Consider the following 24,625-nt stretch of genomic DNA (forward strand, 5'->3'; position numbering starts at 1 on the left):
CCCCGCGGTGGGAGTGAGCGTCAGGCCTACGTTCACTGATGGCCATATCCGGGACATCAGCCGGAGTCTGCAGGATGGGGCCCCGCCCCGGGAGGCTGGACAGAGAAGCAGCTGACCCAACCCCAAACCACCCTAAACTATGGCCTACGGGCCTTGGAAGAGTAAGAAGGGGGATGGGATGAAGTTCAGGGAGGAAGAGTGGCCGCCAGGCCAGGCCCGAGGCCTGCGGCCAGTCCCTGTCTGTGGGGCTCTTAAATGTCTGTTGTGGAGAACATGAAATAGACACCCAGCACCACCCCCACCCTGCTGCAGTCTTGTCTCACCTCTGCCCTCCCCAGCTTCCCCACCACTCCTCTCTCTGTTGTTTTGAAGGAAATCCCAGACACAATATCATTTTGTCCGTAAATATTTTGGTGCTAAGCGTCTTTAAATGAAAGCCCAGCATGTCTAATTCTAATTCCGGGATAACGTGGAGTAAGTGTGGGGCGAAGAAGGCAAAGCCTGAAGTCATCCCCTCGTGACTGTGACTGTTGAGTTGGGAGCGGGTGGGTCCAGCCCTGAAGCCCTTCAGCTTGAGGTCGGAGCTGTTAAAGGTGTGACTGGTAGGGCCCATCTCACCGCCCCCAGCCTTGAGTTTTAAGTATTTGCAGGTAAAAAGAAGGGAACCAGGGCACAGATATTTATGAAATCAAAAGTGACACAAACAATCACAGTGCTACTACGGTGGCTCAGGAAGGTAGAGAGGAGACCCAGTTGTTTGGGGAGCGTCTCCTTGGGCCTCCTGGAGCAGAGGGACGGGCGTCACCTCTACACACCTGCAGGGGACAGCAGGGCCAACACCCTCCCTTGGCTTTGAAGAGGAGCTAACAAGGAGAATGAGATTTTCTGAGGAAAGGCTGGTCTGCTGAGAATGCTACACCCATCCCATTTTGTAAATTATTTTTAAAATTGTGTTAGAGTAGCATGCGCGATAATACAGGCAGCTAAGGATCAAATTGTTCATACATTTTATCATGATAAAACTGGTCACTTGCCATGTCGCCCCCACCCCATCCCCCAACCACCACCGCCAGCTACTTCAGCTGCTTCCTCTGGTGTTTATCTTCCTGTCTCTCAATAACGTGCTCGCAGGGGCTCTTCTTGACATTTCAGTTTTAGGCCTTATCTCTTGACGTCCCACCAAGCAGATGAGGATGTGGCTCCCTGTTGTCCACCCCACAGGCACACTGCCTGCCCCTCCCCCTGCATGTGGTAATGGGACCGGTAGGATTGGGTCAGTGGTGTTTCTGTGTCGTGACTGAGTAAATGCCAGTTGCAGGTGACCCGTGCATTAAATGTATTTATTTTCCTTAGAATTAATAGTTGCTTTGTTTGCTTATTTATCTTGGTGCTGTCCCCACACCCCTGGCCATGTGCAGCCTGCCCAGTGTGGCCTGCACAGTGCCATCCCTAGGGGCCTTGGAGGTGCCTGGTCCAGCTGTTTTCTGCAGTGCGCCCTTCCCTGTAGCATCTGGGAAATGTCCTTGCCACTTTCTTCATGGTCATCTCACCTCCTGTGTTCCTAGGGCTCCCTGCAGTTCCTTCGATTTGGAGTCGGAGCTATTGGACTGATCTTACATTTTCTTTTCTGTTCTCTTCCAGCCTACTATTAGGACTTTCATTGCAGCCATATTTTCCCCTGCTGTGTCTTTACTTTCAAACTCAGGTTTCTGGGCCTCCTTTTTTTTTTTTTAAGGCACATCCAAGTTCTTGCTTCTGCCAAGCCCTATCTTATCTGTGAGGTTACTGGCGACAGCTCTGGAATTATGCCCCTCCCTTGTGGCCTCTGCTTCCTCTGAGTCCCGGGTCTGGACCTCTAGCCTGCCCAAGTTAGAGTCTTCCGTGTTGTCTGATGATCCTTGGTGTCTGCTGATGCTGTCCAGAGGGCAGGGAGCTGGGTGGGGGTCCCGGGCACCTCAGGCCACTCAGTGACAGTGGGCTCCCGCAGATGGTTTGCTGGGCCATTTCCTTCAGGGGTTTCCTCCAGAGAGGAGTCCTCTGCCCCTGCCCAGGGGTTGGGGGAAAAATGGCCCTGGCCACAGCACTAGGAGAGTTGGCTGGCTAGACGGCTGGGATGGCAATGTCCAGTAAGCGAGCTGTTCTCCAAGCCTCTGCCCTGGCGGCTGCCCACCCCGGGCCATGTGGGATCCCCAGTCCAGAGCCCCTCCCGTGTTGGTTGTCTGAGTCAATCTCTGGTCTCTGGCAGGTGCAGGAAGGGAAGGCAGCGTCTTTGGGGTGGGGGGAGACCTTGCGTGCATGGCTTATCTAATGTCCGGTTGCCCCCCCTTCCTCCCTCCCAACTCCAAGCCCAGTTGAGTCCCCTCTTCTCTGCCAGAGGCTCCCGAGCCTTTGGGCGATAATGTGGATTGCTTTTTCTCTTTCTCTGCTGTCTTTCTATTAATAATTTCCAGCTTCCAAATTATTATTGTTATCCCCTTTCCCTATCACATTGCCTGTTAAAAATCTTCTTTCTTTTCTGGTAGTGGGATCTAGGGCCAGGAAGGTGGCAAATGCCTGTGATTGACCTGCCATCTTTATTCAGAATCCCCGTTTGGCGTTTGGACCAATGCAGGAGGTCAGGGGGCAGGAAGGTTAGGGGAGTACCAGGCAGGGGGTGGCCGAGTTTCCAGCCCTCCAGGCAGCCAGTCTTCTCCTGTTGTTCTTGCAGAGCAGTGTTACCCAGGAAGTAGCCGGAGCTACATCAAGTGATATTCAGAAAGTGTCTGAAGGCAGCTCACAAGAAGACAATTGTACAGGGAAAGGAAGGTGGTCAAGTTTCTCTTTCTCTGATGACAGGCCCTGACGTGGATAGTCCAGGGTTGGTGTAGCAGCCCCAGGGGGCCAAAAGAGACCGAGGCTCATTCTCTTTGTCTTTGGTCATTGCTGATGCGTGGACTTGACCATTGTCCTCCATGGATGCATGATGGCTGCTGCCTCTACAGCATTGGAACATAATCCAGGCAGATAGAAGGGGAAGAAGAAAGGGCAAAGGACCATGGCCCTCTTTATCAGGAAAATGTACCCAGTGGCTTCTGCAGAATATGTTGAACAGAATCATTCTCAAAACCAATCCTAGCTGCAGAGGAGTTGGGAAGGAAGCCTATTTGCCAGGTGCATCACTGCTACAAACTGAAGTCTTGTTCTCTGGGGAGAGAAGACAGGCAGTGTGGCTGCTGGGCTAGTAGACACTTTGCTGTTGCTGCTGCGGTTGCCAGACTGGTCCATCTAAGCAGTATTGGTTTATTACTGAGAAATAAGCCGCATGGTCATTGTTTCAGTGATCAAAAAAAAAATGTAAGTGAAATAGATTTTCTGTAGTTCATTATCTAAACTATAGTTGTATCTCCTTAGGCTCCTCATTGCTATGATTTTTTTCATACTTTCCTTGATTTTCATGACCTTGACAATTTTAAGGAATGCTGGCCAGGTATTTTATAGAAATGTCCCTCACTTTGCATTTGTTTGATGTTTTTCTCATTAGACTGGGTTTATGGCTTTTTGGGGAAAATACCGCAGAGGTAAAGTGCCCTTCTCATCACTTCATATCTGTGGGAAAATGATATCCATGTGACTGTTGTTTGTGTTATTGCTCAAATGGCCCCACCTTGGCCAGGAACTCTTTCAGGCTGGCTCCTGTGTCCCCTTGACATGCCCCTGTCATTTTGGGTTTTTGTATACTTCTGACTTTCTGGCATTGTAAGATGCTTCAAGCTCATATTTTTCCTGTCCCAGTCTTAGAATCAGCCATTTCTCCCAGGAGCCTGTTTCCTTTCCTTGGAAAATGGTCTCAGCACCAGGATCTGGGTGTGGGTGTGCTCCTTGCCACTGGGGCGCCGCTGTTCTGGCCGCTGTGGGTGATCAGAGCTAGGAAACGTGCATGTGTGCACACTCGCCCATTTCCCTTCCTGTGCCTTTAGTGATTTCTCTCCATCCCTCTGTGTGTTCACTGAACTAAGCCTGGATTCACACGGAGGTCTCAGCCTGGGGGCTGCCCCAGGGACTCACTCGTCCCCCACTTGCAGTGTGTAACCCCCTCTCCAACAGTGAGACACCAGCTGTCACCCCCGACATTCCTTTACCTATTTGTTCGAGCCCAGTGTACCTGTGAGGCAGTTTCAGAATTGTCATCCTACTCCACTTGAAATGACTGTGCTAACTACGTACAGCACGGTTCCTTTCATCTGCAGGCTTACAGTGTCTAGTCAGAACACCATTTTCCCAGTAACACTGTTTCTTAGGTCAGCTCCTACTTTCCATCCTCTTGCAGAGGCCATGTCACATGTTTGTAATACAATGAGAGTCTCCTGTCATAGTCTGCTTCCCATCCTGGGATCCCCCAATCTCCCAGCTGATCTTTTGCAAGTTGCATACAATAAAAGTGTGACGTGTACAGTTCTACGGGTTTTGACAAATGCAAAGTGTTGTATCTTACTACCCTACTGCCAGACAGAACCGTTCCATTACCCTAAAAATTGCTCCGTCATTTCCTTTATAATAGTCAACCACTCCCCAGTCCCCCAACCTCTACAATCCTTGCTGTGTTTTCTGTCCTTACAATTTTTTGTCTTTTGCAGAATGCTGTATGAATGAAATAGTATGATATATAGCCTTTTGCGTCTGGCTTCCTCGACTTAGCAAAATGCATTTAAGATTTATCCATTTTGTTGTTGTGTCCTCTATCATAGAGTAGTATTCCGTTGTGTGGCTATACCACAGTGTGTTTATTCATCTGCAGAAAGTGCTTGCTCGATTATGAATTAAGTTGCTGTAAACGTTTGTGTATAGGATTCTGTGTGAACTTAAGTTTTCAGTTCACTGGGTAAATGCCTAGGAGTGGGATTGCTGGGTTGTATAGTAAGTCTATGTTTAACGTTATAAGAAACTGCCAAACTGGCTTCCCAGATGCCTGTACCATGTTACATTCTCACCAGCAATGAATGAGTTCTGGTTGTTCCACCAACTTTTAGTATTCTCAGCTTTTTGGATTTTAGCCATTCTCATTGTTTTAATTTGCATTCTTATAATGACAAATTATGCTGAACACCTTTTCACATAGTTGTTTACCATCTGTTTTATCTTCTTTGGTTGAACATTCAGATCTTTTGTGCATTTTTAAAATTGGGTGTTTACTTATTGCTGAGACTTAAGAGTTCTTTCTATATTCTGGACACAAGTTACCCTTAGTTTTGATCAGCCTCAACTGAAGAACATTTTTATCAGCTAAATAAACCTGAATCTCTAATTGTGGATTCCTAACTCATGTTCCTGTCTTCCCTTGGTGTTTCAGAAAATCTCTGATAAGGTTGATAGAAATGTCATTTCTGGGCTGTCACCAGCCATCAGGGCTTGGTGTCGGTGTGCAGCAGACACCAGGGTGTGCCCCGAACCAGGGTGTTGACAGCATACTGGTTCCTACAGCTGGGAAACATTCCCTTCAAGATGGCAAAGGAAAGGGGGCCGGGGGGCTGGACGTGCATCATTCCGTTCAGCTCAGGAAAAATGCTCCTAGTTTCCCTTGGGAGGCAGTTAGTGATGAGATCCTCTGATAGAGACAAAAGAAATAGAAATGTCTGCGCTTTGGATTCAGCTCACCTGAGTCCACACATAGCACTGATCACCTGGAGAAGGCCTTTGCGTGTAGCAGTCCATGATCTGGAAGCTCTGGGATGGGGGCAGATACCCTCTCCCTTCAGGGTAATGAGGGGTGTGACTCTGGTGGGTGTGTGTGCATGAACAGAGAAAGCAAGTGAAGGAGAGAAACTCTAGAGCCCTCATCTGGGGCGGGGGGGTGGCTTCTGGCTTTCTCTTGGCAGAAAAAACCATTGGTATTTTATTATTGCTGTTTTAAAAGGGACCTTGGGACCAGAAATTTTCAAATGTGTTTTGTAACCCTTAGCAAAAGGAGGGAAAACACCTTTACAAAATTCCTGGTATGTGGCCCTTTTGACCTTTCCAGGCAAGTGTACTGGTATGTGCAAATTAGTGCTCCTTATCAGAGGTCAGGGGAGCTGGGTTCTGTGGAAGCAGTCCCCATTGTGAGCTAGGGCTTGGGTGAAGTGTGTGTGTGTGTGTGTGTACACAACTTTGTAATACAATGTTGTTGCATTCTTCCTGACTCTCCAAAGCAATTCACTTGACAAACAGGCATGCAGAGAAGACAATCACACACCAATCCCATCTTCCCGAGACAACCTCTCTATTTCCTTCCTGCAATTATAGCCCCATAGTGTATGTATTTCATAAGTACACTTGCATGGTGGGCCTTGGCCACTTGGTAGTCTGTTTTCTTAGCTATCCTTGGGAATTGGCCTTATAAATTGGGGATTTGTAAGTGGCCCCTGTCTGTGTTTATAAGAACATTAGAGACAGCCAGATGGGCTTCATGTGCTTGCCCCTCTTGTCCACCCCACCCCACCCAACAGATGAAGCCTGGTTCCAGTGACCTTGGGGGAGATGCCAAGGAGCACTGAGTCCCCTACCCCCTAAGCCTCATGCCTGAAGCAGGGAGGCAGGGCACAGGACAGGAATCTTGTCCTGCTGACTTGTCCCAGCTTTCCCCAGCCCTCCCTTGGCATCAGGCAGACCCAGGTAGCCTCGGGTCTTGGAGTCCCCTGCACAGCTGCTGAGGAAGGGGCCACTCCAACCCCGGGGGTTATAGGGGGCTAGTGCAGAGTATGGCATCTGCTTTTGTTCATGACTGGCATCCCTGGAGTCAGCTCCCTCAGGGTCCTGTTCTGGGCTAGGACAGTGAAAGGCATAGGAGACAGAGTGAAGGGCCAGGCAGGATGCGAGGAGGAAAGGACCGTGGCAGATACGTGTGGGGCAGGCGGTGACAGGAGGGGCCGGGCTTTGTCTCCCCCGCTCAGTGGTGCGGTCTCTCCACACTGCAGCGTGGACTTCCTCTAGCAGAAGAGGGCTGGGTGTGAGGCCTTGTCCTCCTGGCCAGACTCCTCCCAGAATTCAGGGGCTGCTGGTGCTCTGTGGGTGTCCGTGCCCTGCTGGAGGACTTTTGAACCCAAGGATTTCCCCGGAAGATACTAGGTGTCACCAGCTCATAGTGGGTGAGGCTGGGGGCTCGGGAAAGCACTGGGGTCAGTGAGCCTGGCCTGTTGCAGGACAGGTTCTGGGCTCTCCCACTTGTCCCTGGGGTCTGGAGCAGAAGTTGCTAGCACTGTTCAACTGTTCTAGAAAGACAGGTCAGTGCCTGATTTTTTTTTTTTTTTTTTTTTTTTTGCTTCAGCTCCCTCAAAAACTAAAGGTATTTTCGGCCCATTGTTGAAATGACATACTCATTTTTCTTCTGATTTGTTTGCTTTATGAATCCAGCTCTGAAAAGTATATTGTTTTGTTTTTCTGCTGGAACCTTTTGACTTCTTTTCCTGAGGAAAGGGAGCCTGCTGCACACCTGGAGCTGGCCAGGTGGCAGGTGCCAGCCAAGGACCTGTGCGTCTCCCTACAGGCCCCTCTCTGCTCCCTCTTTTGAGCTGCCCAGTGGGCACAGCCCTGCGCAGCTCCTTCCCTGGGCATTGCCTCCTGCTGCAGGGGAACTGGCCACCTCTGAGATCCCCAGTGGGGAAATCAGCCTAGAGGCCTCGGAGTGCAGAGGGTGGAACCTCACCATGGGACACAGGTTCACACAGGGACACACTGGACTGGCAGGGTGGAGTCTGTGACATGTGGCCAAGGCTCCCATAGTTGCTCTGCTCTCACCCCCTGGGACAGAATGGGAGAGCTACGGGAACGGCTTCCTTCTAGGTGAAATCTAGCTTGGGAAGCCCAGCCATTCTGGGCTTGTGACCTTGGTGAGGTCATTCAGCTCCCCCTCTCTGAGATGGGTTTCCCGTTGACACCTTCCTGTCCCTCAGGGTTGGGAGAGTCAGATGGGCCAGCCCATGCCGAAAGTAAAAGCCACACCAGCATGCAGTGTGCACACCTAGCTGTCTGCCTCCAACTGATCCCAGTCCTGCCATTGAGCGCCTGCAGCAGGGCTGGGAGGACAGACCCACCCGGAGGCACCAAGGGAGTGCCCAGGAGAGGAAATGAAGGTGGGGGAGGGGGAGACACAGGAAGAGGAAGTGGGGCACAATGGTTGCCAAAGGCTCTGCAAGGAGGGGCCCCTCCCTCAGTTGTCCAAAGTGCCTGGGTGCAGAGCCCTGGGGTGCAGTTGAGGGGTTGGCTGTGCACTTGCCCCACACCTGCCACGCCCACCCCTGTCTACTTGCCCCACCCCTGCCACACCACACCCTCTCCCAGAGGCCCTGGCTGACCTTGGAGAGTGCTGTTTATTTTGCCCGGGAGGTGTGGGTGGCCCCAGATTGGTTGAGGGCTTGTCCCTGTCAAGGAGCTGTTGGACTTCTCTGTGAGTCTCTGCAGACCTCCCCTTGTGGCAGCGATGGCTGGTGCCACCCCAGCTGTCACAGCCCAGCATGGCCTGCCAGAGGCAGGAACAAGAGGTTTCTCCATACTGTTCCCCTCTTCATTTCTTCCCTCCCTCCCTCCTTTTCTTTTTTTGGTCTAGAGAGAAAACGATTTCCCAGCAGTCTGCAGATTCCCTGGTTCCCACTCCTCACCAGCCCCTGCAGAGGGACACACTCACCTGTCTTGAACTTAGGGTCTGTGTTCTGGTGGCTGGATAGACTTGGCCTCCCAGCTGCCAGGACCTCATTTGCCTGGATCTGTTCTCAGCCTGTTAGGGTGCACCAGGCAGTTGTTTTTGGCCAGAGTGGAGTATTCAGGAGCCTGGAGGGGACCTCTGACACATAATTACAACCTAGGATCTGCTGCTGTTTAAATTCTTGGAGGAATATTTGTCATCCACAGCCATTTAAGTGTGACCCCTTCTAAATTGCTGGGCCTTTCAAAAGGTTTGTCCAGGCCCACCAACAGAATGTTCCCAGTGTGACCCTGGACTCTTGAGCCCTGGAGCTGTGCCCTGGAGGCATCTCCTACAAAGGTAGATTGCACTTTATTGCTACTTTCTTCCTTCTTCTGGAAGCTACTCTCCAGCTTCTTCTGAGGACAGTCTGCCAGTGTGACTATTGTTACTTTAAGAGAGCTCTTAAAGTAGTGGTAGTAACAGGAAGTGTGCGGTGGAGTGTCAATACAGAATGGGGGCTGGGAATGTGTACAGTGTTGAATGTCTCATTTTTAAATTGGCCTTATTGATGGCTAGTATTTTTCTAGTTTGCTATGGATTTTTTGTTTTCAATTTAATTTTTTGAATAGGTAATGCATTTGTGTTTCAAAATCCAAAAGATATATATTTATTTATTTATTTATTTTATTTTTTTTTTTTTTGAGATACAGTCTCATTCTGTTGCCTGGGCTAGAGTGCCATGGCATCAGCCTAGCTCCCAGCAACCTCAAACTCCTGGGCTTAGGCACGTGCCGCCATGCCCGGCTAATTTTTTCTATATATTTTTGGTTGGCCAATTAATTTCTTTCTGTTTTTTTAGTAGAGACGGGGTCTCGCTCTTGCTCAAGCTGGTTTCGAACTCCTGACCTTGAGTGATCCTCCATCCTCAGCCTCCCAGAGTGTTAGGATTACAGGCATGAGCCACCACGCCTGGCCCAAAATCCAAAAGATTTAAGTAGTTTTCCAGGGAAAATTCTCTCAATCTTCCTTGTTTTCCATCTGCTCAGTTCCCCCCCCCCCCCAGGTAATCTCTGTTCTTACTTTCTTAGGGGTTCCCCAGAGCCTCTTTCTGTGCAAACAGGTAAACACACACAGAGCCTTACTGTGTATCTATCCTCCTATTTCATGCATTTTGTTCTGAACCTTATTTTGGCAGTTGGTGCTCCCCTGAGCACAGAATTCCGTTTCCCTGCAGCCTCTCCAGTCCACAGGTAAAGGGAGTGTTCCAGTGGGGGTGCATTTGCCTTTACCTCCCGATGGGCAAGGTTGAGCATCTTTTCAGGTATTTGAGAGCCATTTGTATTTCCCATTTTTTTATAGACTGCCTTTGCCCATTTTTCTATCAGTTGTTGTTTATCTTGTTTTAAATTTCTGTGAGCTCTTTCTGTAATATATTGGAGATCAGCCTTTCATGATATGCAAATACTGTTTTCTCACTTTGTTACTTGTCTTGCCTTTGTTTATGCTGACTTTGTCCATGAAGAAGTAGTTCATATTTTTTGGGTAGTCAAATTTAGCAACCTTTTCTTTTATGGCTTCTGGACTTTGATTCATAGAAAGAACTTCTAGCGTTATAAAACAATTTTCTCTTGTTTTCTCATAGAACATCTATGGTTTCATTTTTCATGTTAGAATTTTTGACTCATTTAGAATTTAGCTTGGTGTAAGGTGTGAAGTATGGGTCTAACCTCTCTGGAAAGAAAGTTCCAGGTGCTACCTAGGTGTCCTAATACATTTATTGAACGCCCACTTCCACCCTCAAAGTTGAGATGTCACTTTATCTTGTGCGTAGTTGCCACTGCCTTTGGGTCCCATTCTGATATTTGTGTTCCACTTCACTGGCCATTTACTGGCTTATGCAATGGTGTGTTGGATACTAGTAGTCTAGTTCCCCCACATCATTCTTTTGCAGAGTTTTTCTGGCTATTTCTGTTTATTTTTCTGTATAAATTCTAGGATCAGTTATCCTGTTCTAGAATGAAACAAAGCAAAGCAACAACACAAATACCTACTTTATCTTTACATCCAACATAGAATGTTGCAGACATGCATTTGCCTAAGGCGATTGCCTTGTTGAAACAGCATTCCACCTGAGGCTGCTGTGCGTTCCAGTGTCCCCTCAAAGCCCTGCCAGCTCTAGCATGTGCAAGAATGGATAGTGGAGTGTGATCAGCAGCATTAAACCAGAGCACCCTGGGGCAGGGGCGGGTGGGGTAGGGGCCCCGCCCAGGCAGCCTTAGGAGGAAGAGCGAGCACCACCTGCTGTGTGTACCATTTGCTACTGCAGGCCTCCCCGGGGCCTCTTGGCCCACAGGTAATAACCGTGTGTCTCCTCCTAGCACTACTACACAGCAGGCATGCGCCCGAGTATATTCTCCCACTTAACCCTCACAGTAATTGAATAACAGGCTGGATGACAGCCGCTTCCCCAGGCATCAACACACAAGCGGAGGAGCAGGGAGCAGGTGAGGCCAACTGCGCCCTGGTTGGGGGCACCTCCCTGCTATAATTTGCATCCCAGAGCAGGAAGGGTCCCCAGTGTGGCTCTGGCTCTGCCACCAGCCAGCTGAGTGGCAGCTCTCCCTCCTCCCGGGTCTCACTTCCTTTACTTGTTTAGTGGATGGGTAAGAGCTTCCAACCTGGACTTCTTTGAGACAGGTCATCTGTATGTCAGCTCCTTGTGAGTTAATAAACCACCAGCATTTGTAGCGACCAGCAGAGTGGCCAGGGAATTAGGAAAGCCCACTCCCCACCACAGAGGATAGGCCTTTCTGCCACCCCAGAACTACGTGCCTGGGTTTCCTTGGAGGCTGGCAGTTGATCAGCCCCAGTACCTGGCTGCTGAGCCGTCCAGAGTGGGAGGGTGAACAGGCCTCCTGGGGTGAAGAATATGGCAGTCTTGAGGTTGAGAGCTGGAAATAGCCCCAAGCCAGCACCCACAGATCAAAGCTATCTATTGAGGAATGGCAGACAGCCCACTCACTGGTGGTGAATAGCAGGGATTGGGCACTGTGGCCTGGGAGCCCAGTAGAAGCCGTTTCTCTTTGGAGGACTCTCCCTGTACCTGTCCCTGAGTCTGACCAGCCATGTCCCTCCAGTCCCCCCAGACACACACTCATGTGGATTTCTCGTGCCCACAGAGGTATGCTCTTGTGATCCAGGGCACCACTGTGAAGGTGATAGATCCATCTGCCTTTCCAGGGGCTCTGTGGTCAATGAGGCACACCCCTCTCAGCCGGGCTTCCCAGAGCCTGCTGGGGCAGGCACGGTCAGCCGGAGCTGACCAAGCAGGAGGCCAGCAGAAAAGGCTCTTGCCCACTCAGGGCTAGGCACTGGGGAGACGACCAGAAACGCCCCCTCCTCAGTGCACACAAGAGGCTCAGACAGAAAGAACTGCACTGTGGTCTATACAGCTGCTGTTGGAGCCAGGAAGGGCCCACTCACCTCTGGCGGGGGTGGGGGGTTGGGTGGGGTGCAGGTTGGCTGCAGCTGGATGGTGTGAGATAATTGGGAGTGCGCCCATGGCACAGGTTTGAGCCCAGATGTTGGGCTGGAGCAGGCAGGCATGCTTGTGAGCCGGGCACTCGCATGTGGCAGCTGTGGGGGAGGGTGGCCAGGGCCCAGGGGTGGGCGCTGAGATGGGAGCTTAGGAGAAAAGAGTCCCTGTGCTTCCCTCCTGGCTGGCCTCAGAGAGGGAACACGCCAGGCCACTGTGAGGGTGCTGGGGGAGGGGCCAGGTGGGGGGGGTCCAGGTTGGAGAGGCCCGCAGGTATTAGGCAGCAGGGTCAGAGGATGGGGGCTCTTAGGGAGGGTACCTAGCTACGTGGCCTCAGAAGTAGGGTTTAAGGTGCGTGCAGCAGCGCAGAGTGAGGCAGGGGCGCACAGAGTGGGGCGGGGCGGAACGGGGTGGCGCAGGTCGGGGTTACATAAATGTTCCTTGGCCGCAGCGAGGCAGAGGGAAGCAGAGCAGCAGCCCAAATGCGATTGCCTCATCTTATCAGGGAACAAGACGTCCCAAATGCAGCTTTGCCCAAGCCGCAGGCCCAGGCGGGGAAGGCGTGTTCCCTCTCTGAGGCCAGCCAGGAGGGAAGCACAGGGACTCTTTTCTCCTAAGCTCCCATCTCAGCGCCCACCCCTGGGCCCTGGCCACCCTCCCCCACAGCTGCCACATGCGAGTGCCCGGCTCACAAGCATGCCTGCCTGCTCCAGCCCAACATCTGGGCTCAAACCTGTGCCATGGGCGCACTCCCAATTATCTCACACCATCCAGCTGCAGTGGCCCTCCCACTACCTTCCCCTTCCCTGCCAGCCCCATTCATAGGCTGCACAGCTGGGGCCCAGTGGGCCCCTGGGGCTCCTGAGGGTGGGACCTGGAGTAGCTTTGGTATTCCACAGGAAGGCTAGGAGCTCCTTGGCAGGGGTCTGGAAGGTAGGACCCATTTCCCTTCCTGAGAGGGCCAGTTCTGAGTTAGACTGACCCCTCTTCCTTGTGAGGTCCTGTCATACTGTTGCTGTCTCCATGTCATGTGCCCAGGAGAGGCAGAAGCTAGATTTGAGACTAGCAAGAAGGACACGTGGGTTTGTTTAGTCCAATGTCCTCCCTTTGCCTCTTTGCCTTAGAATGGGAAGTGGGCTCACTTCCTACGGGGTCAGGCCTGGCCGGCCCCCAACCCTCACTCCGGGTGCCCCTACCCCAGTCTGCTCAGCCACACACACCATCCTGGCGTCAGTCCCCAGAATAGTGGTTTTCAGAGTAAGGCCAGAGAATACCTACCTGCAGGTACCTGAGGGCCATGAAATCAAAACTGTTTTCATAACATAACATTATATGCTCTTCATTCTCCCAAAAGAGTACAATGGGATATTCCAGACACTGCAAGATGTGTGATGGCCTCCTGACGCTGATGGCTACTGGAATATGTGCTTGAGTTGGTCATTTTTTCCGTTTTAATTTCTAATATGATAAATATCAGTGATGATAACCCATGTAAATAAAAGCACTTGGGGCTCCTTGCAAAAAGTGTGAGGGACAGTGTCCTGGAGTATGCTGTACGCTGTCTGCTTCTCCCCAACCCATTCTTGATTCTGGTGGCTGCTCCTTGTCAGCATCCTGGGTGCTGCTCGAATGTCACCACTCAGGTGCTGCCTGGCCAGACCTGGTGCTGCCTCTCCTGCATGAGGCTGAAAGGGGAATAGAGAATGGAGCAAGGAACACTGTCTGTCTGGGTCGAGACCATGTCCCCTAGGCCAGCCATCTGTTATGTGCTCAAAATATGGAGCTGCTGATGCCCAGAGAGGCTGAGAGCTATGTGCTGGTGACCATGCCCAGCTTCCCGCCTTCCTCCACTCCAGGCTGCCTAACACCAGCGTCCCATCTCATTGGATGTTATAGTTCTCTGCGGCCCCAGTATCACGTGGCCCACCTGTAATTTTAGTTACCCCATGTGCTTCCCAGGATTGTAAGCAGAAGGATCTGAAAAGCACAAAGTCCCTAACAAGGGCTATTAGGAAGCAAGAGTGAGTCTGAATTGGGTTGGTTCCCCTCCCCCACAGGCCCAAATCTGAGAAGACCCAGTTGGCATAGCAATGCATAAGAACAGCAATAATAGCTCACATTTCAGGAATGAACACTGGGAACATGCCAGGCACAGTGCCAAGGCTGGTCGTGTGCAGCCCCGTAGAATTGCCATGTGGACGCCACTGTGAGGATGGGGCAGTGTATTCATTCATATCCTGTGGCTGCTGTAACACATGACCACAAACTGGGTGGCTGGAAAACAATAGAAATTTACTCTCTTCACAGTTCCAGAAACCAGAAGTCTGAAATCAAGGTACTGGCAGTGTTCGTTCCTTCTGGAGGCTCTGAGGGAGGTTCTGTTCCATGCCTCCCCTCCCGTTCTCTCTTCTCACACTTGTGAGCTCCTCCCGGGACTACAAAGACCCTCTGTCCAAATAAGGTCACATCCACAGGTTCTGGGGGTTATGACTTGGCTGTATCTTTTTGGGGACCATTATCCACCTTGCCAGAGGCAGTGAGGAGCTTGACTAAGGCCATACCATCTCTGCATGGTCCAAACAGGGGTCTAGAGCAGGGGTCCTCAAACATTTTAAACAGGGGGCCAGTTCACTGTCCCTCAGACCGTTGGAGGGCTGTTGGAGAGTGCGGCACACATTCCACACATGCGCACTGTGGGCCCAGAAGGCGTCGGCTGCTAAGCAGGACAGGCAGCCGCGGCAAAAACACCCGGCAGGCAGGATAAATGTCCTCGGCGGGCCGCATGTGGCCCTCGGGCCGTAGTTTGAGGACGCCTGGTCTAGAGTCTCATCTTTCAGACCCGAAACAGTTAATGCTAGACCATTTAATGCTAGACCTTTCCCAGCTGTGAATGACTAGTATTCAAAGAGTAGAATTACCATGTGGCCTTTTTCAAACTTTTCTGTTGAGATTTTTTTTCCTGGAACTATTAACAGTTCATTTAGTGATAACATTTCTTTGAACACAGTTTGGGAAATAATGGACTATAATATATTTTAACATTACTTTTCATTGTTGTCAAATAAATACATATATATTTTAAAGACCATACCACAGAAGAGCTTACAACAAAAAATACCCTCTTACCAATCTGGCTCCACTCCCCAGACCAGCACCTCTCTTTTCTGATTTAAATTGTCTTGGTTGTTATTGCCTTAAATGAACTGTATGATTTTATTGCTATTTCTTGATTTATCAAGTTTAGATACTCTCTGTTATCTTCCTGCCATGAAATTTAAGGATTTACCTCACTCTTGCTCCCCCACCTCCTCTTGAATTGATAGATGTATTATTATTTTAATTCTTTTACTGACTATCCTTATAACTTTAAACTTGTATTTTACACTTAGATATATCCATTGGCTGTACACTATGTGCTGTCCCACCTTTCCTTTAAACCCACATTTTGCTGGGTACACTGAGTCACTTGTACGGGCTTTGTCTATAGGATCAGTTCTGAACACTGACAGCTGGTGCTGAGACTTACATGACTGTGTGAAGTTTGCTTCTGTCAGCCAGGGCCTGTGCTGGGATACATTTCCTTCTGCCACCTCATGGGGTTTTTATGAAGGATAAATAAAATAACATAGGAAAGGCCCCTAGAACTGAGCTTGGCACAGATTGTCGTGGCCCGTTTGCAGGATGGAGGATGAACACAGAACACAAAAAGACACACACAAAGACGGTTACAAGACTGCAGTGCAGAATGCACCAGTCGTTTTATTTTTATACCCCCAAAATCAAAGTTAGTTCCTTATATGTGCCCACCCAGGCGTGACAGCAAATAGCCATAAATTCTGGAACACGTAGCCTAAGGACACAGATGTCTCCTGACTCAAGGTCTCCAGGCAGTTGCTCGAGGCGCCAGGCATAGATCACAGACCAGATTAGCAAGGTTGGGCAAGGCTTCCACCTGGGGCAGTTTCCGTCCCCAGTTCCTCTTAGGTTGATCCCCTGCGGCTGTGCCTGGCTTAGGTCGCCCCTCCCTTGAGGGGTCTTACCTGTCATTGACTAACCAGCCATCTTATGGGATTAAGCAGCAATCAAAAGAACAATGTGCTTATTGTGTGGCCTCTGGGCCTCCACTTATTGTGGGGCTGGGCAGCTCTTGCTTCAATGTAGAAACTCAGGCCTATTGTTATGCCTCTAGGCAGCAACCCTGTTTGTCACAAGGGCCTTGTCCGGAACACATTACTTTCAAACGTGCCGGGCAGAACACGTACATTACTCATTAAATTTAATTCTTAAACTAGGAATGTATATGTCAGTCCCCTACAACAGAGCTCTTGACTGATTGCTCATAATCATGTGGCATTTTAGTTTGCATGTAATTTCGATAACAATTTTCTTATATGTCTTTTATGTTTCCTGGAGTTTCTAATTGCCTCTCTTTTTTCTTTTAAACAAAGAATTAGTAATGTCTTCACAGTGTTTTGGCATTTGTCCAGCCTCTTGACCATTCCCTCTGGTGCACAGAACTCTCTCTTCCTGGAACTATTCCGCTCTGAGTCATGATCCTCTGCCCCAGTGGCCTCTTATGCCTCTGCCTTGCTTTTGTCCTGAGATGACCCTTCACTATTCACTCATGTCCCTGGCTTCTCAGTTTTTTTCTCATTTTTGCAGCATGCGAGAGACATAACTTGGAAGGCCCTGCCCCGTTCCTTTGTCTTCTAGCATCCAATGTGACGTAGAAGTCTGGTGTCTGTCCCAGCCTTGTTCCTCTGTGGATGACCTGGTATTTGTTTCTCCCCTCCCTGTCTAGTAAGTTTTGGGATCTCTTGTTTTGAGTGTGTTCTGACATTGCAGAAATTCTGACATAGGGCCTTTGCTCACTTACACCGCCCTCTTCTGTGCCAACCTTGCTTGTGTTAGTCTCCTGTCTTTCTTTTTTTTCATTCTGACAGATACTTTTCTATTATTTCTTTTGTAATTTCTTCTCCATTTTTTCTGTTTTCTCACTTGACACCTCCTAATAGTAAAATGTTGAACTCACTGGGTTGATTCTCTGGCTCTCAACTTTTCACCTCTACTCTCTATCAAAGTGGTTTGAGAAACAATGATGGCTGCTTGATCTTGAATCCTACCCTACCCTAACGCCCTTTCCCCCAAATTGTAAGATCAGTAAGGAGAGCAGATGTGACACACCTGGCCCTCTACTTCAGCAATGCTAAAAGACACACACTGCAATGTTCACGTATTTTCTAGAACTGTTTTTTTGCTCTATTTTTCTGGGATATTTGCTTGAGTATATTTCCAGCTTTTCTTTGGAATTTTTGTTTGGGGAATGGTATTTTCAACTTCTAAATGCTATTTTTTGTTTTATGAACTTTCTTTTTTTTGGTATCCTGTTTGGTCTGTGTATCAAATGTTGTTTCGGATTCCTCAAAAAATGCTAATTAGAAATTTTAGGTTAAATTTTCTTCTATTCCCTGGCTTTACTCCTTTTCCTCTGGAGTTGGTGGTTTTGTTGCACTGGCCTTTCTCCTTCGTGCTGCTGATTTTCCTTGGCTGTCTGGCCATCTTTGGGTGTCTGTGTTCATGGTGGGTGGGTGGTATGGATGTCCTCTGCTGGGCATAGGGGATCAGCTTCAGGGACTGGCAGTCTGCTTCAGGGCCTGTAGTGGGGAGAGAGGGAGATGCAGAGAGAGGGTAGGAAAAGCATCTGTGTGGCCACTCCAAAATGCCAGAAGAGCTGGATTCTGGGGTGCCAGAGTCTCCCCTCTCCCGGTTCTCCCTGAGCAGTTGATGTTGCTTTTGTGGTTCAGTTCACCTGTGTAAATGCTGGCCAGCCTGTCTCACTCTGAGCATGGGATGGGAGGAGGGGCAGGGTCCTGACTATAGCTGCCCTTCAGTGCCTCCACCCCCTCTGTGTTCCATCTCCTCCCTACCTGCACACCCTGCACAAGGTGTTCTGCCTGCCACCCTTGTCTGTCTTGGTACTCGGGTCTGCAGGATCCTGTGGCAGTCTCCTGCTCTGTTGGCCATCACTGGTTGATCACGTTGGGACTTCTGTGAGAGAAGAAGTCACAAACCAGGGATCATAGAATCTCAGGCCCTGAAAATCTCCCAGTCTGACCCCGCCTTCCCCTATTACAGCTGTGACTGAGAAGGGTTGGAATGGAGGTGGGGCAGTGGGGTTGAGGGGCTCCTGTGGGGCCAGCCTGCATGTGCTTAGGGGGCCCTGGCCCACACCCACTCCATAGGCCCTGGTGCTTCAGCGCCTGAAGTGCTGTGCCATCCTGGGAGATGGTCCGCTTCCATCCCAGTGTGGGCAGGAGAGCACGGGCCCACCTTCATCCTCCCCCTAATGGATTTGTCATAGGCTGGCGGAGACAAACATGGGGGAGGGGGTTAATGAGTGCCTGATGGGGGGAGCAGGGTTAGGACTCGTGGGGCCCAGGCAGGGCCAGGTGCCCGCAAGACTGACGCTCTGCCCTGTCGTCCTGCAGGTGAGAGGCCCTTCGCCTGCAGCTGGCAGGACTGCAACAAGAAGTTTGCGCGCTCCGACGAGCTGGCGCGGCACTACCGCACGCACACGGGCGAGAAGAAGTTCAGCTGCCCCATCTGCGAGAAGCGCTTCATGCGCAGCGACCACCTGACGAAGCACGCGCGCCGCCACGCCAACTTCCACCCGGGCATGCTGCAGCGGCGCGGTGGCGGCTCGCGGACCGGCTCGCTCAGCGACTACAGCCGCTCGGACGCCAGCAGCCCCACCATCAGCCCTGCCAGCTCCCCCTGAGCTGGCGCCGCACGCAGCCATGAGCAGCCGCTCCCGCCTCCCGCCCCCTTTTGTAATAAGAAAGAAGAGAGAACTTCACAGAAGTCCACGAGAAAACGCTTTCTTCACCTCAGGTGTCAAAGTAAATTTGTAAAAAAATCAAAAAACAAAAAAAAATTTCAAAAAACACCACCCACAAATTGCACAATAGACATGCCCACGAAGTTGAGATTCAGCGGTGTTGAACCCTCTTTCTCAGGGATGGACACGTTCCACGAGGTCAGTGAGGACACCCTTCCTGCCGCCTTACTCTGTACATAGATTTGCACTCTGGAGTTTTCTGTCCAGGAACATAGTGGGGACAGAGCAGGCCAGCTGGGCCAGGTGGCGCTGGGCATCCGTCCTGCTCGTCAGCCCGTCAGTTGGGAGCAGACGTGGTCACTGACGTCTGACGTTTGTGGTCCTCAGTGGCAGGCGTCCCCCGCCTTCCTGCCCGAGGCCCACCTCTGGCCTCCGCCACACAGGCCTGGCTGGGTGACCACACAGCTGTTTCTGGGAAACAGGCCCCCTTAGAGGGGTGCCAAAAGCCGTGGCAGAAGGACCACCTGCCTCTCAGACTGTGGAGGGAGCAGCTGCCCTCTGGGGCCCTGCCTGCCTCCCTCCCTGCCCCAGGAGACCCCTGGTGGCCCCTCAGAGCACTGGAAGCAGAGCTGCGGGGCCCAGCCTGGGGACCCAGGGGCCTGGGATATGCCTGCCTGGGACCTCATTGCTCTGTGTCCCTGCAGAAGGCACCTGGAGCCCCTTTGCTATTGTACCATGTTCTCCCACCGGGATTCTGGTCTTCTAAAAAGATGGCAGAAAGTCTCATTGGTATATCCAGTTCCGGAGTTCTCCCCACGGGGCTGCCGTCCAGGCACCTTTGAAACCACGGTGAGGTCGTGGGGCGGCCTCATCAGAGGGTCTTTGTGAGCAGCCAAGCTTGTGGCTGTGCGTTCAGTACTTCGTAGAGACCGTTCTGTAGCAAGAGACCGGAACATTGTGACTTGGAACTTTTTAGGAGTGGCACAGCGGATGTTATAGGAAATGCTGTCGGGGAGCATGTGCGCTGCTTCCCCCCCAGGGAGCACTAGACGGAAAGTTGTGGGAAACACTTTTCTGAGACCCACCGTGTCCCCTGGCTCCCTCCTCCTTTTCCCTCTGGCTTTTCCCTGCCCTGCATGGGAGGCCCCAGGCCACACCCAGCCTGTGGCACTTTAGGACTTCTGAGGGTGCCCCATGGCTAGCCTTTTCCTGGTAGGAGAAGGGGAGCAGAGAGCTCTGGGGCACTTGCTCCCAGAGCCCTGGCCTGAGCTAGGCTGGGGTTCAAGTCCTGGGCCAGGTCAGTCAAGCCATGGTCCAGCAAGTTCCTCTGCAGGCACCTGGGGTATCCACCCCAGCCTGCAGCCCAGGCACCACTGTCCCTTCTCCTGAGAGGAAGGAGGAAGTTCGGGCCTGTACATACAAGGTCCCAGGATAGAGTATGTATGTGTGTGTGTGTGTATATAATGTGTGTGTGTGTGTGTGTGTATGTATGTTGGTGGGGGTGGGTGGGTTTGGGGAAGACTCGGGTTATCTTGTAGAGATACCCATTCCAGTGGGTACTCATTTTGATGAGAAATGGCCCTTGGGACCTCGGAGGGCCATAGGTGGGCTTCCTCGGCCCAGAGTGCCTTGGTTGTGGCCATCCTGCTTCCACTGGCCCTGCCACGGCGTGGTGTGCAGCACAGAGAAACCCCAGAGACCCAGGCCCAGCCAGTACCCACAGCCTCTGGCCGCTGTTTCTGGCTGGCTCCAGAGTGGATGGGTGCCCTCCATCCACAGCAGCTGTGCAAGTGGCAGTGTGTTCCAGGTGCCCGTTTCGAACTACCATGTGTCAGCTGAGATTGGCTAATGGCATGGTGGTGGCTTCTGAGTAGCACAGTGGGCACTACATGGTGGCAGGGAGGGGTAGCCCCCATCCTGGTGAGATGTAGAGCTGGCCACCCTGGGTGCCATGCTGCACGGGGGCTGTGGGGCAGCCCTGCGTGTTTTTGGTCTGGGAGAGAGAGTGGATATGCAGTAGGGACCTTGACAGTAGAGAGCCCTGGGTGCTTGGGGTGCAAAGATCTTCATGCCCGGTTCCAAAGTGAGGTCCCTCCCAAAGTTGTTTCCGTGTGAGGCAGAGACAGCCACACTCTGAACACATTTCATGTCTCAGGAATTCACATTCCAGGTTCAGGAATTTTATTCCAAAGTCCTTCGGTGCACTCACCGTCCAGGGTTCTGGAAGGCAGGGAGAGGGAGCGGCGTGTCCCCGGGAGGCCAGAGAAGCCCTCTCCGAGGGAGAAGCCAACGCTCTTGAGGTCTGCACTGCCCACGGTGTCTTGGCAGGAGGTTTCCTAACTCCACATTGTCTACACGTACGAAGGGAAAGAAAGGACTCCAAACACCATCATCTTGGAATAAAAAAAATAGAGCTGGTTTGTTTTAGAGCAGGGTCGGGGGGTGGGGGAGGGAAGTGGGGTGTTGGCTGTTTCCAAAGAGAGCACTTAATTTAATTTTTCCTCTAAATGACCCAGGGCTGTTCCGTCTGATAGATGGAAGGGTAACATTGCCTTAAAATAGAAATATGCAGGAGTTGGCTATTTTTGGCAAATGAGTGTGTCTTCATTCCCAAAGTGGTTCTCGTGTAATGGCAGGGTGCGGTCCTTGGGCCCAGCCTGGCCTGGGAAGTGGGGACAGGGCACCAGGAGGGAATTCCCTGCTGGGCGTTCCTGGCCAGACCCTCTTGAATCATCTGGGGCTTAAATTCATCTCACTTGAAAGGGGGAGGGGGGATCCATGAATCTCAGGCTCAGTTCAGATGGTTTCTCACTAGCAGGTTTCCATCTCATCATGAAACGGGGGTGCCTATGTAAGAGGGCGGAGGGCAGAACCCCCCTGAAACAGCCTTCATTTTCTTCTAACGTGTAGAATGTCTTCCCAGCCTGGGTCTATTTCAGGGTCTTTCATTTTTGTGGTTTATGGCCATGCTTGCCGGTTTTGGTGGGTTTGAGGAACCCATAGGGCTCGTAGAAATAATAGTGAAAACTCAAATCTTTATTTTGAGGCAGACTTCGGTTCTAGTGGGCCACAGGGTAGAGATCGCGAAGGTCGCCTGAGTGAAGGGAGAGTTCCCTACACAAAGGGTCGGGTGTTCAGCTCATGTCCCAAACAAGAAAGCCCCTCTTCGCATCAGCCATATTAGGGGAACATTGTCAGCTCCCCAAATGCCTACTGAATCCTACAGCCATACAGAAAAACACAGACGAACACAGCCTTTCCACAAGGAGCCCTGGAGTCCTCTCCTGCTGGGTGCTATGTAGGAGCGGGCAGTGATGCCCTTGAAGGGAACGCAGTCCTGGAGGTGCCTACCTGTGTCCCGCTGCACCCACAGCACTTGAGGTGCAAAATTCCCCCCCCCCAACTTTATTCCAAGGCCATGCAGCTGTGTAGGTGCAGGATTTGCCATGGTGCAGCCTCCAGGTAGAAGCACCTGTGACCCCAGCCAGGCCTCACCACGCCCTGGGCCACTGCTCAGCCCACTGAGGGGAGATGCAGGGGTGGGGTGGGGTGGGCAGCGAGGGCTGGCCTCTGCTAAGGTGGACTGCACGGGGTCCTAGCACTCCCTAGGGACCCCGTTCAGGACCTCAGCTGTGCCACCCAACAGGAAGATGTGATCTGAGCAATAGCATGGCCTCATTTCTGGGCTCCTGGTTGTGGCTGTGTTTACAAGGCTACCTGATTATTTTGACTTCTGAAAGATGTCACTTTTTGTTTTTTTGTTTTTTAAACCCACCATTTTAAAAAGGTCATTTAGTCAAAGACACAGTGCTGGAAGGTTTAGAGGGTGTGATGTGTTGGCCATGTTGTAACCAGTAAGAAACGCTTTGTAAAGTTATCCACATCTTTTCCTGTCCAAAGTTTCCATATGCGATTCTAGTAACCATATTTTCCAAAGCTAAAATGGAGATGTAGGCTGATGGTTTTTGAATTCAGGATCACCTCGGTCCTATGATCCAGGACCACCAGGTCCTATGATTCTGATTTCCTGATTCTGAGGCTTTGAAGTTTTGTCCTACACACATTCCAGAGAATTTTGTACCAGAATTTGGATGTACAATCCAGCTTGCTACTGATAAAGGCCTGTATACCCTTTAGGGCGAGGCCCTTCCTCCTGCCTGCTGTCCTGGCCCTCACCAGTCGGAAGAGTTGAATGTGGCAGGAGACGGGCCTGTGTCCGTGTTTGGTTTCTACTGACCCCTTATCCAGATGACTTGCAGTGTGGTGACCTGGCCCTGCCCAGCCTCTCCCTTTCTCATACAGCTTTAAAACGTTACTACTTTTATTTAAAAATAAACAGGATGGGAGAAAAGTAGCGTCCCTTGCCCTGCAAGTCATACACTCTGGGGTGGGGGGTGGAATGGAGGCAGGAAGGCCTGGGGGTGGGTGTGCGGACAGCTTTCCTCCAGGGCTCGGCCTTGTTCCCTGGCTTCTTCCTAGAGGACCTGTTGACAGGCCACCGTGCACGCTCATTTGGAAACCAAGTGTGTGAGCTGAATACCTACAAGGACACCCACTCAGCACAATAGCTGGCCTTAGCTGGCCGGCTCCCTCCCCAGGCTGCCCTCCCAGAGGAGCAAGGGGAGTGGCTTCCCAGTGTGGCTCAGACCCCATGTGGGTCACAGTCCTGGTGTCCATTTCCTGGTCAGGGTGCCTCACCTGGGTGTGTGAGTGGAGACTTTGCTCCCTGGCCTCACCCTAGAGAGGCCCCTTGTGCTGAGTGCTGGGCCCTGGGGCTCTGCACCAGGGGGGCTTTCTACTGAGCACCTGTACAGTGTCGGGCTGGGGCTTGCCATGGCTCCTTGGTGGCCAGGAATTGTTTGTGCGGATATGTCGGGTGCAGCCAGCGGGGTCTCAGCTGCTCCAGGTCCGCATAGGCCACCCCTTCCCATCCAAAGTCATTGGAGGAGCTTCTCTGGAATTGTTTGCCAAAAGCCCAAGGCAGAATCCAAGGGTCCAAGACCATTTCCATGGAGCTCATGTTTTCCTTTTCCATAGGAACTTTTTTTTTTTAACCAGCACCCAACCATGCTTCCGAAGGCCACGTTTCATCCTTCCTGGATCACTACAGTGAAGTATTACAGTTGTACAGTTCCCAGTCTGGCCTTGGCTTGCTTGGATAAAACTTTGTATGTATTTTGTATGGCATAGATTCTATATTGTAATGATGTCCTATGCAAAAAGAAAAAAATTAACGAAATTGTAAATTTTATTGTTTTAACGTGTATGCATGTTTAGTGACGTTTACATTTTGAAATAAAATTTATGATTCATTATTATATTTGCTAGAACTGGTTCCTTTGAAGGGTATGTCTTGCAGAGACTGTGGGAGGGGAAGGGAACTGAAATGGACAAATCCAAGTAGTTGTAATTGGCTGAGGGGCAGAAACTCAGCTGGAACTTTGCAGGCCTGATGCTGGAGGAGGCTTTGCAGAAGAGCTCTTGTGGAGAGCGGGTGTTCTGGCTTCCATACCTGCCTGAGAGAGAAAGGGACGTGGCAGTTTTCCCCAAAGGGCATAGCACCTCTCCCTAAAACACCCCCATAAACACCTCAACTTCCTCTCCCTAGGTGGCAGCC

The 24,625-nt window shown here is 51.1% G+C and overlaps 1 protein-coding gene across 1 annotated transcript in view; it reads left to right on the top strand.

The window, feature by feature from the left end:
- The window catches only part of KLF13 (KLF transcription factor 13), a 48,905-nt gene extending 24,577 nt beyond the window's left edge, over positions 1-24,328 (top strand). The window contains exon 2 of the mRNA XM_012764621.3: positions 18,659-24,328. Within this exon, the coding sequence (XP_012620075.1) occupies positions 18,659-18,948 (290 nt within the window). The 3' untranslated portion in view covers positions 18,949-24,328. The remainder of the gene's footprint in view (positions 1-18,658) is intronic.
- Positions 24,329-24,625: the final 297 nt, after the last annotated feature.

The sequence above is a fragment of the Microcebus murinus genome, chromosome 7 (genome assembly GCF_040939455.1).
Source record: "Microcebus murinus isolate Inina chromosome 7, M.murinus_Inina_mat1.0, whole genome shotgun sequence".
Classification (NCBI taxonomy): domain Eukaryota; kingdom Metazoa; phylum Chordata; class Mammalia; order Primates; family Cheirogaleidae; genus Microcebus; species Microcebus murinus.